The sequence below is a fragment of the Geotrypetes seraphini genome, chromosome 2 (genome assembly GCF_902459505.1).
Source record: "Geotrypetes seraphini chromosome 2, aGeoSer1.1, whole genome shotgun sequence".
In the NCBI taxonomy this organism is placed as follows: domain Eukaryota; kingdom Metazoa; phylum Chordata; class Amphibia; order Gymnophiona; family Dermophiidae; genus Geotrypetes; species Geotrypetes seraphini.
The window spans coordinates 143,346,055-143,366,516 of record NC_047085.1 but is presented as its reverse complement, the minus strand read 5'-3'; the positions used below and the strand labels follow the sequence as shown (position 1 = coordinate 143,366,516).

Here is a 20,462-nt window from a genome sequence, read left to right as displayed (position 1 = left end):
ATGCTTTAATTTAAATTATTCTTTTTCTTAGATATTTCTGGGCCAGAAACCCAGAGCTCTGCCCGGTACTGTGCATCCACTGGAGTCTCCATCAAAGCTCACTCCAGCTCATCTAAACCATCCCAGCCCATCCTTAACTAAATGGCCATATACAGGACACAGACCATGCAAGTCATCGTCACTTTAAATTTTTTAGAAAGTTCGCGATTGCCCACACCGCGCATGCATGAGTGCCTTCCCACCAAGGGAGGTGGGTGGGTTGTGAGAATATCTGCCTGCTGTCCTGGATAACACTTGTTACGGTAACTACCGTATTTTCACGCATATAACGCGCGCGTTATACGCGTTTTTACCTACCGCGCATACCCCTCGCGCGTTATATGCGTGAGCGCGGTATACAAAAGTTTTAAAACATAGTTCCCACCCCGCCCGACGCCCGATTCACCCTCCCAGCAGGACCACTCGCACCCCCACCCCGAACGACCACTCGCACGCGCTCCCACCCGCACCCGCATCCACGATCGGAGCAAGAGGGAGCCCAAGCCCTCTTGCCCGGCCGACTCCCCGACGTCCGATACATCCCCCCCCCCGGCAGGACCACTCGCACCCCCACCCCGAACGACCGCTCGCACGCGCTCCCACCCGCACCCACGATCGGAGCAAGAGGGAGCCCAAGCCCTCTTGCCCGGCCGACTCCCCGACGTCCGATACATCCCCCCCCCCGGCAGGACCACTCGCACCCCCACCCCGAAGGACCGCCGACTTCCCGACAATATCGGGCCAGAAGGGAGCCCAAACCCTCCTGGCCACGGCGACCCCCTAACCCCACCCCGCACTACATTACGGGCAGGAGGGATCCCAGGCCCTCCTGCCCTCGACGCAAACCCCCCTCCCCCCCAACGACCGTCCCCCCCCAAGAACCTCCGACCGCCCCCCAGCCGACCCGCGATCCCCCTGGCGACCCCCACGACCCCCCCACCCCCCTTCCCCGTACCTTTGGTAGTTGGCCGGACAGACGGGAGCCAAACCCGCCTGTCCGGCAGGCAGCCAACGAAGGAATGAGGCCGGATTGGCCCATCCATCCTAAAGCTCCGCCTACTGGTGGGGCCTAAGGCGCGTGGGCCAATCAGAATAGGCCCTGGAGCCTTAGGTCCCACCTGGGGGCGCGGCCTGAGGCACATGGGCCCAACCCGACCATGTGCCTCAGGCCGCGCCCCCAGGTGGGACCTAAGGCTCCAGGGCCTATTCTGATTGGCCCACGCGCCTTAGGCCCCACCAGTAGGCGGAGCTTTAGGATGGATGGGCCAATCCGGCCTCATTCCTTCGTTGGCTGCCTGCCGGACAGGCGGGTTTGGCTCCCGTCTGTCCGGCCAACTACCAAAGGTACGGGGAAGGGGGGTGGGGGGGGTCGTGGGGGTCGCCAGGGGGGTCGCGGGTCGGCTGGGGGGGCGGTCGGAGGTTCTTGGGGGGGGCGGTCGTTGGGGGGGAGGGGGGTTTGCGTCGAGGGCAGGAGGGCCTGGGATCCCTCCTGCCCGTAATGTAGTGCGGGGTGGGGTTAGGGGGTCGCCGTGGCCAGGAGGGTTTGGGCTCCCTTCTGGCCCAACTACCAAAGGTACGGGGAAGGGGGGTGGGGGGGTCGTGGGGGTCGCCAGGGTGGTCGCGGGTCGGCTGGGGGGGCGGTCGTTGGGGGGAGGGGGGTTTGCGTCGAGGGCAGGAGGGCCTGGGATCCCTCCTGCCCGTAATGTAGTGCGGGGTGGGGTTAGGGGGTCGCCGTGGCCAGGAGGATTTGGGCTCCCTCCTGGCCCGATATTGTTGGGGAATCGGCGGTCCTTCGGGGGGAGGGATGTATCGGACGTCGGGGGGGGGGGGGCATCAGGCTTTCAGGATGGGGACAGACCTTCAAGGGGGGACAGTGCACGGAAGTCAGGGGGGGTGAACGGAGAGTCGGGACAGCGCACGGAAAGTCGGGGCAGTGCACGAAAGTCAGGGGGGGTGAACGGAGAGTCGGGACAGCGCACGGAGAGGCGGGGCAGTGCACGGAAGTCAGGGGGGTGAACGGAGAGTCGGGCAGCATGCGCGGTATAATCGTGAGCGCGTTATACCAAAGTTTTTGTGCTTATCATCGTGATTTCTGCGCGCTATACACGTGTGCGCGTTTTATACGGGTGCGTGTTATTTGCGTGAAAATACGGTAACTGTGCTTTATCCCAGGACAAGAAGAATATTACCATGATTGTTGTGAGATGACACTGCACCCTATTACACCACCATCAGATCCAAAGAGCTACCAGCTTCTTATTGGTGCCATCCTGTTTGCTAGCATAAGCTACACATCTCCCTCTTTATTCGCGGGGGATAGGAGCAGAGCCATACCGCAAATGGGGAAATACCGCAAATATCTTCTGGTCCGGCTCTGACCCACCCCCGCCTCCCTCCCGCCTTCTCCCCGGCATCCCGGCCTTACCTGGTGGTATAGCGGGCTTTCAGGGCAGGAGACATCTTCCTACGCTCCTGCCCCGTGCAGATTGCCAATAGGAAATGGCTGCCGTGAGTTCCCGTAGTCTCTCCCCCCCCCCAAAAGAAATTGCGATTATGTGAAATTGCAAGTGCAGAAACCGCGAATGGGGAGGGGGAAGTGTACTACTGTCACAATGTTCAAGAGTGCCAGCATCATCATCCCCTGAATCAGAAGAAGTCAGCCTTGAAATCACTGATTATGCCCTCTGCAGTGAATGGATCTTGCAATGGACCCTCCATCCCAAAGCTAACATGTCATTATCATTGACATAGTCAGGGAAATGCCTCTCAATAGTATGCTGGGATGTCCCACTATCATAACTAATTCTTAAGGAAAAAGAGAGATGTGTCTCTTGAGTCCTGAGATTGGGGGGGGTGGGGGGGCTCCTCCAAGATTGCTTCTTCAACAACCTCCAAAATCCACTGATCCAAGGTAATGAGGGCAACTTCCAAAGCAAGAGGCTGCCTACCTGTATTAGCCCAGGAGAAAACCTTTGACCTTCACTGGTGTTGTTTCAGGGCAATGGAGGAGTTGGAGCCCTCCTCTATTAGGGGCACACCTTGCTCCATGAAAGGGCTGGACCTTCTGACCCTCGAGCACTAAGGTCCTTCCTGACCATCTTTCTCAAGGAATGAAAGCACCCCAGTCTGCAGCCAACTCCTGCTCCCCGAGTACCTCACTGCACCCTTTGTCTTGTCCTCTGGGAGGCACTGTGGGCATGCTCCACCCAGGTCTTCACCAGCTTCTCTAGCTCTTTTCTGAAGAGCAAGCCTCCCTTTGAAGAGCGGTTTGCTTAATTGCATCTTAAAAGGTTTAAGTCTGTTAGTCAGTGCAGAAGCCAGAGTAACCACTGGGCAATCATCACTGATCTTAAGCCAATATAGTCTAGATTATAGAAAACATCAGCCAAAAATGCCACCTCAATTTCTACCTATGTGCTGCCTTTGGAAGGTGAGAAGCTCCTGCACCTAGTGAAGAATCTCTCTTGCAACATAGCCACCACAAATGGACACTTGCACTTCAAAAGCAGATGCCCTGAATAATTTCTACTTTGTTAAGTAAATCCTTAAGTTGTTTTCTTGCTCATCACTGTGATCCATGGGAGGACAGTTTCTACAAGTTCCCCTTGGTAAGCAGGTAAGAGCTGAGCAATCAGACTGGAGCCTCAAAGAACCATCTTAGAAAAGATGCTATGAAGGAGAAGGGCTTGCAATACCTTTCCAGAATGAGATTCCCATCTGTGGACCTTTACTGAGTTACTACAGTCATCTGGAAGGTTAACTGCCATCTGATCTATCAGAGCAAGCAGCTCTTTCTGCCCAAAAGGTGCACTACTAGAGATTCACCTTCCTCACCTGGCAAGATCTCTCCCTACTCCAGATCTGAGTGACTTGGGGACAAAAGCTCCAGACTCTCATCCTTGAAGGTTGACAAGGGCAGAATCAGGGCTCATTCTGTCTCAGACCCCCTTAATGAAGATGCTGGGGCATTTGGTTGTGAGAATGGGGGGGGGGGGGGTAAAGGATCACTCAAATGGGTTGGGGTTCCAGACCCCTACCTCTGCTAAAACCTAATGTAAGCCATCTAAAATTGCTGCCGCCAACTAAAGCCCAAATATCGAATACCAGGGCTCCATGGCGGCCTTTCCCAGTGTGTACAGTGTGTGAAAAGGCTTCAACCAAGCCCCCATCACCTACAGTCGCTGAATTCAAGCTTCATATGGGAGTTGACCAATCCAATTCCAAAATGGCCACCATTATCACAAAATCCCACTTGTCCACAGGTACCAAGCCCAAGGGGTCAAAAAAATGGCAACCAGAAACTCCTCAGGAGCTAGTCCATACACTGCTGCTAACTCCAGGACTTTTCTTGAGGCCTCAAAACACTGCCAAAGCAGCCCTGTCACAGTTGGGGCAAGGTGAACCAGCAGCTGCCACAGACTGTCTGTATCTTTTGACACCTTATGAGAATCAGGGATATTAATTATCAAAAGAGAAAGTCAGAAAGACGTTTGATTGCAAGAAAAAAACTGACTTCACATGAAAAATTGTCTATGGAGAGTGATCAATTAATTGTATAAAATGCTCAGAGACATGAAACTCTAAAGGGAAGGCTAACAAACCCCCCTGTGATAAGAGTTCACCTTCCAGTCATAGCAACTTCATAACTTAATGATCATGCTCCAAGACACGGTGAACAGTTTGTATAGGTTTCAAAAATGGTTTAATACATCAAAATTTGAGAGTAATATCTTCTCTGCATAAATCATAAAACAGCCATCACTGCATGATTAGATGGAATAATGTTCACTTAGCTTATAAACTTGATTTGAGGGGTCCCATTTGACAGGCATATTGCATCTTACCCAAACAAGTCCAGGCTCACTAAGCTCAGGGATCCCTTAGATCCAACTGGGACAAACTGTCCCATCTCACTTCTGTGCAGCTCCCATGCCTCCTCTTCTTTCTGTTGTGTTTTGGGTTGTTGTTTTTTAATCTTATCTGTTAATTTCCTTTCCTCGAGTCTGGCAAGACCAGTCCACACCAATGAGTTATATCCCCCAAACAGCAGATGGAGGTAGAGAAACAGTTCCCAGTAACAACCTGGAGTTAGTCAATATAAAAAAAAGTCCATAAAACAACCACCACCACCACCAAAAGGTTCCCACAAACCTCTCTAGAAATTTTTTTTTCTTTTAAACCAAACAAAAATAACTATATTGAATCAGCTCTAAGAGAAGCACACCTTAGAACGCCATAGCACAGCACAGCTAGCAGACAAAATGGTGAACTGGTCTACCTTCCTCATCATTCAGCTAGGCCAGTCCATACCAGTGGATGTACCAAAGCTTACAACATACCAACCAACCAACCATACCAAATCCAAATCCAACTAGTAATGCTTCACACGAAGGAGAAGTCACTGCCTGATGAATGTCCTCAAGCAACACAACCCAGGCCGAACGGAACCACCTTATTAGTCAAAATATAGGCAGGCAGTCTCAATAGCCACTTTGATCTAATGAGCAATGAAAGACTTAGAAGTTACTTTCTCTTCATGTGACTCCTGAAAACAAGACAAAAATAGTCCAACTTTCTGAATTCATTATCACAGCCAGATACTTCAGCAGGACTTTACGAATATCTAATTTGTGCAGCATATGATCCACTCTTTTCCTGTGTCCATTTTGAAAGACAAGCAACAAAACCACATGGTTCAAGTGAAAGGGAGGTACCACTTTCAGAAGAAAGAAACAAAGGAACCATATGCAAAGATGCATCCTCATCTGAAAAGGATAAGTATCTATACATGAAAGAGCCTAAAGTTCTGATTCAATAAGCTGAATAAAAACAGATAACCAGAAATGACATTTTCAAGGAAAGATCCTTAAGTGAGGCAAACCTGAGAGACTCAACAGAAGCTCCCACCTGAGCCTTAAGCACAAGAGAACGATACCATTTGACTACACCAGGCAAAGCAGAGGATGAAACTAACCCCCCACCCCACCACACACACAAAAACTAGATATCATCTGACAGAGCTGCCAAGGATCTCCTTTCCAGGGTCCCCCAAAGAACACCAGAGCTGCTTCCTGACTCTTGAAGGAATACAGGACCAGGCTTGGCCAAAACCACCCTGGAAGAAAAGAAGAAATGAAGACACATCAACGTTCCAAGGGGAGAGCAACCTCTGAATAAATCAGATCTCAAAGATCTTCCAAACACTAGCGTAAGCTGGGGAAGCAGAAGCCTTGTTAGCCTGAAACAGTTCTACTACCTGCAACAGGTACTCTTTTACTTCAACTGTTGCCTCTCAAGGGCCAAGTTGTATGCTTAAAGGGATCCAAACTGAGCAGACCGTGCACCTATAGAAGATGTTCCACCAAAAGTCAAATTAGGACCACATACCACAGATACTGTGGCCAATCCTACACTATGAGAATGATCAGGAAAGTCAATCCTGCAGAGTACCTAGCATACTAAAGGCCAGGGAGGAAACATATAGGAGCCCCAAACTGAGCTACGCCTGCACTAAAATGCCGATTCCCACCAAACTTGCCGCCAACCTGTGACTGAAGGAGCAGGGACACTTCACACTGTCTGGAAATGCCTTAAGGTCAAATTCAGCCCTCCCCCACCCACGCACTCCACGATCTACAATCAATTTTTCACTCTTTCTAAAATTACAAAGACTAGGGGACACTCTAGACTAGGGGATGAAGTTACAGGAAAATACTTGTACTTTTAAAAACAATAGGAGGAAATTTTTTTCACTCAGACAATAGTTAAGCTCTGGAACGCATTGCCAGAGGTTATGGTAAGAGCGGAGAGTGTAGCAAGTTTTAAGAACTTAAACAATGAGGAAAGCAGATGCTCATTTAAGTTTCTCCTTCAAGCAAGGAGTTTTTTTAATTGCATTGACATTCACCTCAGTATCTTTAGCAGTGAAACTGACCCCTGATATAGACCTCTGAAGAAGGCTTGTGTAAACAAAAATACAGACAAGGTCAACTTCTTTAAAATCCCAGTCCATCCTATACAAAATAAACATGACAACCCCTTAAAGAAGATTATTATGCGATAATTTGCACTCAGAACTAATATAATAAATATAACAGCAATCAAAGAGAATTTAAAAGCAAATTGCATTACATCAAAACCACCAAAATCAATTAATATTTCATCCAAACAAGCAAAAATCCATTCATACTATTAACTTATTCTCACTCAACTACTTTCAAAACTCAATCCATCCACTGTTTAATAAACCCATAGAATTCCCCTTGAAAAGAACATAAAAAAAAATAAGTTAAATATAGCAGTGACATTAAAACATATAATATTCTTCATAACAAGCAGAAATCCATTCATGCCATTAATTCAGTATCATTCAAACAAATTCAAGCTCAATCCATCCATCCATACACCAATGTAAGAAGACAAAATTAAAAACAAAGAATTCCCAAAATGTTGATTACATATTCTAATGATTAGACACCTTGGACATCTTTTTATTACATAGGAATATTTTTAGTGTGGGATTGGGGAGGTATGTCTTGTATTTTAATGGGTTTGTTCCTGATGAATGGGTTGGGTATGGGTGGGGTCTCTTTTATATGCATTTAATAATAATAATGTTAAGAATGTCAAGTGATTTTGTACGAATTAATTGACTGAATATTGTACACTTGTTGCAAAATTTGAAAATGAATACAGAATATAAAAAAAATACAGACAAGGTCAGCACCTTTGTACAATGGATGTATTTAAGAACATAAGAAGTTGCCTCCGCTGAGTCAGACCAGAGGTCCATCTCGCCCAGCGGTCCGCTCCCTCGGCGGCCCATCAGGCCTATTGCCTGAGCAGTGGTCCCTGACTAATTTTTTAACCTACCTGTACTCCTATCCCTATAACCTACCTCTACTTCTACCTGTACCCCTCAATCCCTTTGTCCTCTAGGAATCTATCCAAACCTTCTTTGAAGCCCTGTAACGTGCTCCTGCCTATCACAGCCTCCGGAAGCGCGTTCCATGTATCCACCACCCTCTGGGTGAAAAAGAACTTCCTAGCGTTTGTCCTAAACCTGTCCCCTTTCAATTTCTCCGAGTGCCCCCTTGTACTTGTGGTTCCCCATAATTTGAAAAATCTGTCCCTGTCTACTTTTTCTATGCCCTTCAGGATCTTGAAGGTTTCTATCATGTCTCCTCTTCTCCAGGGAGAACAGCCCCAGCTTTTTCAGTCTGTCAGTATATGAGAGGTTCTCCATACCCTTTATCAGCTTAGTTGCTCTTCTCTGGACTCCCTCAAGCACTGCCATGTCCTTCTTCAGGTACGGCGACCAGTACTGGACACAGTACTCCAGATGCGGGCGTACCATTGCACGATACAGTGGCAGGATGTCTTCCTTCATCCTGGTCATGATACCCTTCTTAATGATACCCAACATTTTGTTTGCTTTCCTTGAGGCTTTGGCGCACTGTGCCGACGCCTTCAGTGTTGTGTCTACTATCACTCCCAGGTCTCTTTCAAGGTTACTTACCCTAGCGGTGATCCCCCCATTTTGTAAGTGAACATCGGGTTTTTTTTCCCTACATGCATGACCTTGCATTTCCCTATGTTAAAGCTCATGTGCCACTTTTTGGCCCACTCTTCCAGTTTCGTCAGATCCTTTTGTAGGTCTTCGCAGTCTCCCGTGGTTTTAACCCTGCTGTATAATTTGGTGTCATCCGCAAATTTAATGACCTCACATTATTATTCATCACTCTCAATAAACAACACTTCAAGAATGTTGCATTCCAGTCTTCTCCTTTTTCTGGTATTACTTTCATTACTGTGGAACCTTCTTAGGCTTTTTTGTTTGCAACCAATGCATTTCTAATGCCATTGTCACACTCCAGGTCCTAACCTACTCTGGGTGTGATCTTGCAGTGGGAGAGCACTAGGATTTCATCTGACCTCAGACTGGTAGCCCTCACCTGCTTACTTGGGTGGATGAGAGGTGGTACTGGTGGAGCTCTTAAACAGATCTGGTTCTGGGAGAGAGAAGGTATGCAGTCCCACTATGTCCTCCCTGGGGTGAGAAAGGAGCCATTTGCCCCCTTCCATAATGCTAGGGTCCTGCGAAGCCCCTTGAAAATGGCCATGGCCATTATAGGACCCAATACAGGCCCCCAAGGGCCACTATGGGGAGTCCCCATGTAAATCCTGCTAAGCCTTCCAGCCCTAATCCTGTGTGGCTCTACAACCATAAAGGTAGGATAAAAAATGGCCACTGCCCATGCTAAAAGCCATAAGGCAGCCACTGCTTCCAGATCTTCCCCAGAGCCTGGCTGACTCAACCCAATGAACCCACCCTGCAACTGGATTACACAAGACAAGTCAATGCAGAAAACCTGTGGCTGCTGTAAGAGCTGGAACACCATGCAGACAGGGCCATGATCTCCTACCAAAACTCACCCAGCACAGATGATAGAGGGTTCACCTGTGGCAGTGTTGGCAGGCCACACCATTTCTCTCTCCAGCAGAAGTGGTTTCACTGTCTCATAAAAACAAAATTGCATCCCAACTTAAGGTTTTATTTTTTAAACTTTATGCCTGCAGCAAGAGCAAATTCTGTTCTCTTCTGTGGGAATCAGGCTGCTACCAAAACAAAATGCAGCTGAATCAGTACTACCTACACCAGGGATGCCCACACTTTTTTGGCTTGCGAGCTACTTTTAAAATGGCCAAGTCAAAATGATCTACCAACAATAAAATTTTTTAAAAAACACAAAGCGCACTGTACGCAGAGAAAATGTTAATTATCATTTGTATTCAGGGTTTTTTTCGGAGGTCAAGGCAGATGACTTTAAAATATGCAATGTCACCTCAGTAACTATACAAAAATAGACAAATATACCCCCTCTCCTTTTGCTAAACCGCGATAGCGGTTTTTAGCGCAGGGAGCTGCGCTGAATGAACCTTGCAGCTCCCGACGCTCAAAAGACTAAAAAACACTATCACGGTTTAGTAAAAGGGAGCCATAGTGCAAAATATAGACAGCAGATATAAATTCTCAAAACGGACACATTTTGATCACTAAGTTGAAAATAAAATCATTTTTCCTACCTTTTTGTCTGGTGATTTCATGAGTCTCTGGTTCACTTCCTTCTTCTGTAAAGCCAATATTTCTTTCTTTCTCTTTCCCCCTGCCCCCCCCTTCTTTATTTCTGCCTTTCTTTCTCTTTCCCCCTGCCCCCCCTTTTTCTTTCTGCCTTACTTTCTCTCTCCCCCTGCCTGTCTGTCTTTTTTTCTCTGTCCTCCTGACCCCCCCCCCCTCAAGCCATCGCGCCGATTTATCCACTTCCCTGATTCTTTCCCTACCCCCCCAAGCCACCACGCCGATTTCTCCCTGCTGCTTCCTCGAGCCAAGCCTGATGCATACAAGCGCCGGGCCCACAAGATTTCACCTCCGACGTCAATTCAACATCGGGGAGGAAGTTCCAGGCCAGCCAGGCAGCGATTGGCTGGCCCAGAACTTCCTCTCCGACGTCAGAATTGATGTCGAAGGTGAAGTCTTGTGAGTTCAGCGTTTGTAACCGCAAGGCATAGCTCGGAGAAGCATCAGGGAGAAAAAGATCACAAACGCAACACTATCAACTCGCGTTGCCTTTGCGATCTACTGGTCGATCACGATCGACCATTTGGGCACCCCTGACCTACACCATATGCTGGAGGTACAGAAATACTGACTAGCTCCAGACTATGCCTGGTGTTATACCAGTGATGTCACTGGAAACTGTTTCTGTACCTCCATCTGCTGACCGTGGGATATAACCCAATGATGTCTAGCTGGATAAGGAAAAACTTTTTTCCCCCCAGAAAGAGTGCCCTCTTGAATGTAAACTGCCTAGAAGTCACAAGATTGTGGTGGTATAGAAAAATAAAGTTATTATTATTACTACAAGCTGCCCTAGAAGAAAGACTGTTTTTCCTTTTTCTTTCTGATCCCAGAGGCTCTCTGGTGGAACCAGGAAGGGAGGGAGCCCAAGCAGGGCCCACAAGTCCCATTGGCAAGGTCCCTGCATGATCTAGGCCAGCCTGCCCCTCAGAGCACAAGACTGTAGGCATGGGCTCCGAGTAGCAGAGAGAAAAAAAACAGCTCAACTAGGACAGGAGCTGTGAATCTGGTCCTGGGAAACAGATTCTGGGACTTATAACACTGAATTGCAAGCCATGGACTACAACTGTGGCAGTCAGGTCTAGAAGAAAAAAAAAAAAAATCAAGTTTCACCAGTCCAACCTTCACCATCTACTGGAGATAAAGAAACACCATGAGTTCCAGATTGCACTACTATTTATACCGGTGATGTCACTAGAAAATGTATTTTCTATCTCTTTTTTTTTTTTCCCATTATTTTTTATTTTCAAATTTTACATAAAGTGTACAAAATATTAAAATACAATTGATAAATACATAGTATCACTTTTATATCTAATACATTATATATCTAAATTTAATTTTCCTCCTCTCCCTCCCCCCACCCTTTTATTACTTTAATATAATATTTTTAATTTTCAAATTTTACATAAAATGTACAAAATATTAAATTTCAATTGATAAATACACAATATCATTTTTATATCTAATACATCATATTCTAAATATATTTATATCCCCTCTCCCTCCTCCCACCCTTTTATTATTTTTCATTCATACATATTGTATAACATATTATAACATATTATGTAAATATTATTTTCATTACCCCCCCTCTATGTGCGTCATAAAAAAGATACTTAAAAGAAGAAAAGAAGAAGAGAAATCTTAATATTTATTCATTGCAGTATTTTGTCAATGGCCCCCATATTTTTATGAATTTAGTATATGTCCCTCTTTGTATTGCTATTGTTCTTTCCATTTTAAATATGTGACATATTGTATTCCACCAAAATGTATAATTTAGGTTATTATAATTCTTCCAATTATTGGTTATATGTTGAATGGCAACCCCTGTCATTATTAATAAAAGCTTGTTATTTTCTGGTGAAATTTGACTATTTTTCCTCATCATCATTCCAAATAATACCGTATCATATGATATTGCTATATGATTTTCCATTAATTTGTTAATTTGTAGCCAAATTGAATTCCAAAAAGTTTTAATGTAGGGACAATGATAAAGTAAGTGATCTAATGTCCCTGGTTCCAGATTACAGTGCCAGCATTTATTAGACTTAGAACTGTCTAATTTTTGCAAACGTGTAGGAGTCCAAAAAGCTCTATGTAATAAAAAGAACCAAGTTTGTCTCATAGATGCTGACACTGTACATCCCATTCTCCAAGACCAAATTAGTGGCCATTGAGATGCATTAATCTGATGTCCAATCTCAATGCTCCAAATATCTCTTAGACCATTTTTTGGTTTTTTATTCAAATATCCAGATATTAATTTATACCACAATGCGGCTTGATGTCCTAGGAAGTCTGCTTGAAAACATAAGAACTTTAAACTATATTGATTATTTAATGTTTTCCATTCAGGGAACCCAACCTGAATGGCCTGCTTCAATTGCAACCATTTAAAACTTTGTGTTTTATTAAGACCAAATCTATGTTGAAATTGTGAAAAATCCAGCAGTTTACCTTCTGAAATAACATCGTCTAGAGATCTAATGCCTGCAATAATCCAGTTCTTCCAAAGGATTTGAGCTCCGCCTATTTTGATCTTGGAGTTTATCCATATAGATTGATTAGTTGATTTGTTTATTGGGATAGGTGTTAATTTATCAATAAACCTCAACGTTTTCCAAGTATCCATTAATATTTTATTTTCTCTGTATCTTCTAGGTATGTTAATACTTGGCAAATGAACTAAATTTAGGGGAAACATAAGGCGCCATTCCAAATATAACCAATCCGGTGCATTATCCTTAAGTTCTGGGAGGATCCAATACATACCCTGACGTAGAATATAGGCTTGATGGTACCTATAGAAATTTGGAAAATTTACCCCTCCCTCTTTAATTGATTTTTGCAAAGTTACTAAAGCTATTCTAGGTGTTTTACCAAGCCAAAGAAATTTTGTTAAAATGCTATTAAGTTTTTTATAAAAGGACCCCTGAAAATAAATAGGTATCATACTCATTTGGTAGCAAACTACAGGTAACATCATCATTTTAATAGTTTGAACTCTTCCCCACCAAGAAATATGTAATGGGTTCCATTGTTCACATAACTCCGTAACTTTTTTTAATACATATTTTTCATTCTCTTTTACTGTATCTTCAATTGTATTTTTAACTTGAATGCCAAGATATTTAAATCCTTCTTCTTTCCATATGAATGGAAAAGTATCAAATAATCCTTTTACACAATGAACATTCAAGGGTATAATTTCAGATTTATTCCAATTAATTTTATAACCTGAAAATTTGCCAAACTTATCAATTAATTCCAATAAAGAAGATAAGGTAGACTCTGGATTTCTCAAATAAAGTAAAATATCATCAGCATAAGCTGAAATTTTATATTCCATATCTGAATATGGAATACCTTGTATCTCCCTCTTTTGCTGTATTGCTAACAATAAGGGTTCTAATACAACATCAAATAACAAAGGAGATAAAGGACAACCTTGTCTAACTCCCCTCTGCAATTGAAAACCATCAGATATCTTATTATTAATATTTAGTCTTGCAATCGGGAAGCTATACAATGTTTTTATCATTCGTATAAATCCAGAACCTATACCAAACCATTCTAAAGCCTGATACATAAAATTCCATTCTACCCTATCAAATGCTTTTTCAGCATCTAATGAAACTGTAAAAGTCGGTTCATCCATTTTTTTTGATAAGTTTAACATGTGAAACAATAGTCTAGAATTATTAGAGGAATGTCTTTTAGCAACGAAACCCGTTTGATGCATATCTATAATATGTGGGAGAGCTTTGGCTAATCTCAAAGCCAAAATTTTCGCCAAAAGTTTATTATCAACATTTATCAAAGATATAGGCCTGTAGTTCGAAACCAAAGTAGGATCTTTATTTGGCTTAGGCAAAACAATTATTATTGATTCAGCCATAGTACCTTTAATATTACCTTTTATAAGTTGTGTCTGATATAAATTTAGTAAATGTGGGGAAAGGATATTTTGAAATGTTTTATAAAATTCTACTGTATAACCATCACCACCTGGAGCGGATCCAACTCTAAGAGATCTCAATGCTGTTTCTAATTCTTTTAATGATATAGGTTCATCTAAACTCCGTTTTATATGATCAGGAACCTTAGGTCCATTAATTAAATCTAAAAAATTTTTTCCATCTTTTTGTCTCTCCAAATAAGGCTCGGAAGAAAACAGGTCCTTATAAAATTTTAAAAATTGTTTTAATATTATATTTGTTTGATTTGTTATTATACCATTATCATCTTTAATTCCATTAATATTAGTTCTTTTTTTTTTTGCTTTAAGATAATTTGCCAATAATCTCCCCGCCTTATTAGAATTTCCATAATACATTGTTTGCTTGGAAAACAAATCTCTTCTTATCATTTTTGAAGTTAATTCATTATATTTACCTTTTGCTTTCAAAAGAGCTTGCAAAACTTCATATTCCCATTTACTTATCAATTTAGCTTCTAATATTTTTATTTCTTTTTCTAATTCTAAATATTGTATTTTAATCTGTTTCCTAATAAAAGCTGAATATGATATAATATTACCCCTCATAGTTGCTTTAAATGCATCCCATACATTCTCTATAGATGTATCCTCCACTAAATTTATTTGAAAGAAATCGTTAATTTGTGTTTTAAAATTTTCCAAAAATTTGTCATCCACAAGCAATGCATTATCAAATCTCCAAAGAGGTCTACCATTCTCTAATTGATCTAATTGTAATTCTATCCATACTCCCGCATGATCCGAAATAATAATAGGATCTATGGAAGCTTTAATCACCTGTTGCACTTTATTTGTTGAAACAAAAATATAATCTATTCTTGAAAATGATTTATGAACCTGTGAACAAAATGAAAATTCCTGATCATTAAAATGAAGAATACGCCATATATCTTTCAAATCACATGATTGAACCAAATTATCTAAACCTAAAGATTTTATACTTTTACCTGGTTTTTTATCCAATAATGGATCCATTACAGCATTAAAATCTCCAGCCACCACTAAATTAGAAGCAGCCAGTGGTAACAACATATTCTGTAATTTTTTAAAAAATTCTGATTGATTCGAATTAGGGGCATATATATTGAACAACGTCAGGGCATCATTTCCCATACTTATATTAATATGTATCCATCTTCCATGTGGATCTGAATTTTTTACCTTAATATTGGCCATACATTTTTTATTTATAAGAATTGCTACCCCTGCTTTTTTACCCTCTGCTGGAGCAAAAAAACATTCTTTTACCCACCCACCCGATAATTTCTGTGATTCCTTTTTACTAAGATGGGTCTCCTGCAGACAATAAATATCCGCATTTTGCTTTTTTAAAAATGTTAATACTTTTTTCCTTTTGATTACGTGATTCAGGCCATTGACATTAATAGAATATATCTTAAAAGACATTATACATTTTAATACTTCTCATTATAATCTTTTTCTCCTCTTCTTTCATATTTAGAATCCAAAAAATGTTTTTCACGACACACATATTTACCCCTAAAGTATCTAATCCCTTGTTTATTTTTTCCTTAATCCTTCTAGTAAATACTCTCCTTTTCCCTCCCTTTCCCACCCAATACAATGGCTGCTTAAGGATACACATTGGAACTGTAACCCAAATATTCTCCTCCCCTCTAGGCATTCAATATTCAATCAAATTCCCCTTCTATCTATTTATATTAATCTTTAATATTTTTAGTCATATTTTCATAACATTTCATTAATGTATCTTTATTCATTTAACAGTTTTTAATTTATATTTCTTTGGTATTATTATTTACATCATAAAATTTCATCTTAAACATATATTTAGTATGTTATTAATGTTTTTCCTATATCTTGCTCTTTCTTTCTTATAAATTTTTATTGTCTTTTCTTTATATCATTTTTTCTTTCTTCAGATATTTCAATATTTCATATTTTTATAATTATTTCATAAAGTCATCAAAACCCATCTTAAAATTTTATGTTAAAATATCATAGGTTCTGGTTTAGAAAGAAAAGCTTTTAGTTTTTCTGGATCCTCGAAATACAAGGATTTATCTCCAGATGATACTCTCATTTTCGCCGGATAATATAGACCATATTTAAAACCTTTTTCTTTTAGTTGAGGTCTCATGTCTAATAGTCTCTTTCTTTTATTTGCTGTGTTTTTGGCAAAGTCCGGTAAGAACCATATTCTAGATCCTTTATAATTTAGATTTTTGTCTTTCTTTGCAGCATTTAATATTTCTAATGCTTGTTGGTATCTAAGCATTTTGAAAATTATTGGTCTTGGCCTGCCTTTATTTTCTGTATTTTTAACTGGGATCCTATGCGCTGTATTTTCTATCTCCACTGAGACAGACATGGGAGAAACCAACACTTGCCCTAGGATCGGTAGCATGGAATGTTGCTATAATCTGGGTTTTTGCTGGTACTTGTGACCTAGGTTGGCCACTGTGGAAACAGGATACTGAGCTAGAAGGGCCATTGGTCTGACTATTACGTTCTTATGTGCTGGTTGGTTGGACGGCATAACCCAATAGTTTGGAATGGTCTAGTACAAAAAGAAAAGAACCAATTTCAAAATCAGTATCTTATAAGTGATAACCTTTTCATTTACTGCGTTTTATTTAATTAAATAAATAAATAAAAATATAAAATGCAATAAACCTTCTTGGATACCTACCTCTTCAAGACTTCTTTAAGTTCTGGTACTGAGCGTATACACTGGACAGTGGCATTCATGTAACAAGTGTTCCCAAGATTTGTCAAACCACATGGCAACTCCATCTGCAAAGCAAAACACATAAGTACCTCAATGTCTTTCGAAGATACAGTGGAACCTTGGTTAACGAGCATAATTCGTTCCAGAAGCATGCTCGTAAACCAAGTTATTCATATATCAAAGCGGTTTCCCCATAGGAATGAATGGAAACTCGCTTTGATTCGTTCTACCTCCTCCTACCCCCCCGAGGCTACTGGCGCTGCTCCATCCCCCCCCCCCCCCCGTTCTAACCGGCATCGCAAACCCCCCCCCCCCGCAAACGCCCCCCTCCCGTGAGAACCGCATCGTGCCCCCATGCTGAAAGCAGCATCCGCCCTCCCTCCCAAACATGCTCCTTACCCCATCTGCTGCTTGTGCGAGTGAAAGAAAGCTCCCACCTCTTGCCTGGGCTGGGCCTTGAGCTTGCGCAGATGCTCAAGGCCCAGCCCAGGCAAGAGGCGAGAGCTTTCTTTCACTCGCACAAGCAGCAGATGGGGTAAGGAGCATGTTTGGGAGGGAGGGCAGGCAGATGCTGCTTTCAGCATGGGGGCACGATGTGGTTCTCGCGGGAGGGGGGGGTTGCGATGCCGGTTCGGTTAGAGCGGGGAGAGGTGCTCGTGTATCGGAACATGCTTGGTTTATGAGACAAAAGTTTGCTAAGTGTTTTGCTCATCTTGCAAAACACTCGCAAACCAGGTTACTCGCAAACCGAGATTCCACTGTATTTATAAAGACCCTAATAGCCTAGTATTAGTTTGTTTGGGATTTTTTTGGCAAAGCAAGCAATCTGTAATAATGTAGCTCATAAGCTATGCTGTGCTTTACCATTAAGACAACCCAGGTTTGATTTCTGGACTAACTGAGGTTTCAGAAGAATCAGCTTTCATAGAATCTAAGGAGGTTGAGTTATCATTTTATTTATTTATTTCAATTTATATCCCGTTCTCCCAGAAAGCTCAGGACGGGTTACAAGAGTATTCAAGAGTTACAGCTGGTCAATAAAACAAAAGCCAAACTGCAAAAAAGTGGAGCAGGTATGTATTATCATTCTAAAAAAATAAATTCTTCTATCATCTCAACCTTCATATTTGGAGTGTGTTGACTGACTATGAATATCTAAATCATACCATGTAGGAGAGTGGAAAGGCATCAGACTCCTCTTGCCCAACTCACAATAGAGCAGCATAAGCTGATCTACTCTGTGATTGTCTTATACATCACTGGTCTACCACATCTTCCAATTATGTAATAAATATATAGGCACTCCAAATTGTAAGACATCAATCAGAAAACAGGAACTTAGCTTTGAATAACATTTCAGGCTTATCTCTATCCCAAAGGGGATCACGGAAAAATCCACATACAGCAGCGTTCAAAAAAAATCATTAAATATGTACACTCTACAGGTCTGGACATCTATCTCTCTCACCTATGTCTTCAATTTCTATTTTTCCTTTGCTAACCAGCCTCTCTAACGCTGGAGAGCCTGAAGTCCCAAGTTCAGTAATGGCAGGGGGAACTGGAAGTTCCAGGAGATCTCTGATCTGTTTCTGAAGATTCTGTCTGCGTGGCTCAGGAAGAAACATGTTCCTACAGTGTGTCAAAGAGAATGCCCAGATGCTCTGAGGGATGTGATGGCGTCAACTGGCTCTTCTTGAAGTTGACAAACCAACCCAAGCATTGTAGCAGAGACACCACCTTCTCCATCGCTTGCTTGTACTCCTGTTGAGATGGAATCTGAAGCAACCTGCGGAGAAAAGGCACCACCACTACCATTACTGTTTGAAAGTGCAGGGACCTGTTGCGAGCCCAAAGGGTAGAGCTATAAAGTAGAAATGCTTTCCCAGAACAGGGAAAAGCAGAAACCTGCAAAGCTCCAGAAAGATGGGAATACGGAGGCAAACTTTGGTGAGATTCAAGGACGCTAGAAACTCCCCAGGACAAACAGCAGCTAGTACTATGCGCACTGTTTTCATTTGGAAAAGAGAAATCCGTAGGAAGGTACTGACCAACTGTAGAGCCAGAATGGGACTCCAGTCCACAGAGCCTTTCTTTGTCATGACGAAGAATAATAAATATCTGCCGAAGCCTGTTCAGTGCCTGCAACAAGCTCTATTGCTTGGATGTCCAAGAGATGCAGCAGAGCAGCACAGACTCTTGACTACTTCTCCAGTTTTGTGCCAGAGATACCAGAAACAAGTCTGGAAGGAGACAAAAGAAGTCTATCTTGTGCCCCTCTCAAAAGATGTCCAGCACCCAGTGATCCGAGGATATTCAAGGCCATCCCTGGTAAAACTAAGACATGGCCCCCAATATGAGGGAGCAATGCTGGACCTCTGGCGTCATAGGGGCTCTTTTTTTTTTTTTTTTTTAATAAAGGCAGCAGCATACGGGAGCTGGACGCCTGGTAATGGAACTGTAACAAGGTAGAGAGAATGAGAGGGCACTCTCTAAAGTTAAAAGGGGATAGATTCCGTACAAACGTAAGGAAGTTCTTCTTCACCCAGAGAGTGGTGGAAAACTGGAACACTCTTCCAGAGGCTGTTATAGGGGAAAACACCCTCCAGGGATTCAAGACAAAGTTAGACAAGTTCCTGCTGAACCAGAACGTACGCAGGTAAGGCTAGACTTAGTTAGGGCACTGGTCTTTGACCTAAGGGCCGCCGCGGAAGCGGACTGCTGGGCACGATGGATCACTGGTCTGACCCAGCAGCGGCAATTCTTATGTTCTTATGTCTGAGGGAGGGACAAAAAGTACTACTGTCCCCTCCTGAAGTTAGCAACACTTGTGCACAGGGCGATCAGCAATGCTGGCCATGCAGACACCCAGACCTTTACCAAAAAAGGAGCTGACCCTTGAAAGGAAGTCCTCTTAGAGTGGTCTTGGAGGAAGAGACCCCAGCCCAAGGATCGAAAGAGGATGGTGTGCCGATAAAGCATAAGCAGAGACATTTACGGATTGCTTGCAGACACTGAAAACTGCAGAGGGCTCCATTTCTCTCTCTGAGGTAGGAGGACCACATGCTCAAAAAAGTATTTGGATTTCTGCAACTCCCGGATTGCAGGAAGGGTTTGAACACGTGGAGAGGCATAATAAAAAGAAACGTCTAAGTTCGATTTGGACATAGGGCGCTAGTCGCCCAAAGTCAGCAGCGGGAAAATGTCCATTCTTGAAAATTACATCCAAATATTTTTTTCGAAAATCATAGAAACATGATGGCAGATAAAGGCCAAATTGTCCATCTAGTCTGCCCATTCGCATCTATCTGTACGTCCATGCGTTTGATCATCCAGACCGCAACTACATCTATCTTTATATCATATTCTCGACTAAAAATTCATCCAAGTCCCAAATGCCCAGAACAAGACCTTTTGGACATGGGAGAGGACAGCCTTGTGATGGACAGGCCATCCAGACATGGCAACAGAGCAGTGGAGCACCTTACAGGGCCCTGCTGTGAACTTCACAAAAAGGGTGCCACAAATATCTCACTAGAACTCCCTTATTAGTGATGGTAAGCCCC

The 20,462-nt window shown here is 42.8% G+C and overlaps 1 protein-coding gene across 2 annotated transcripts in view; it reads right to left on the bottom strand.

Moving 5' to 3' along the window:
* Positions 1-20,462, bottom strand: part of USP14 (ubiquitin specific peptidase 14) — a 120,757-nt gene that overhangs the window by 61,107 nt on the left and 39,188 nt on the right. For both annotated transcript variants that reach the window (XM_033933928.1, XM_033933929.1), the window contains one exon: positions 16,861-16,964. In XM_033933928.1, the coding sequence (XP_033789819.1) occupies positions 16,861-16,964 (104 nt within the window). The remainder of the gene's footprint in view (positions 1-16,860; positions 16,965-20,462) is intronic.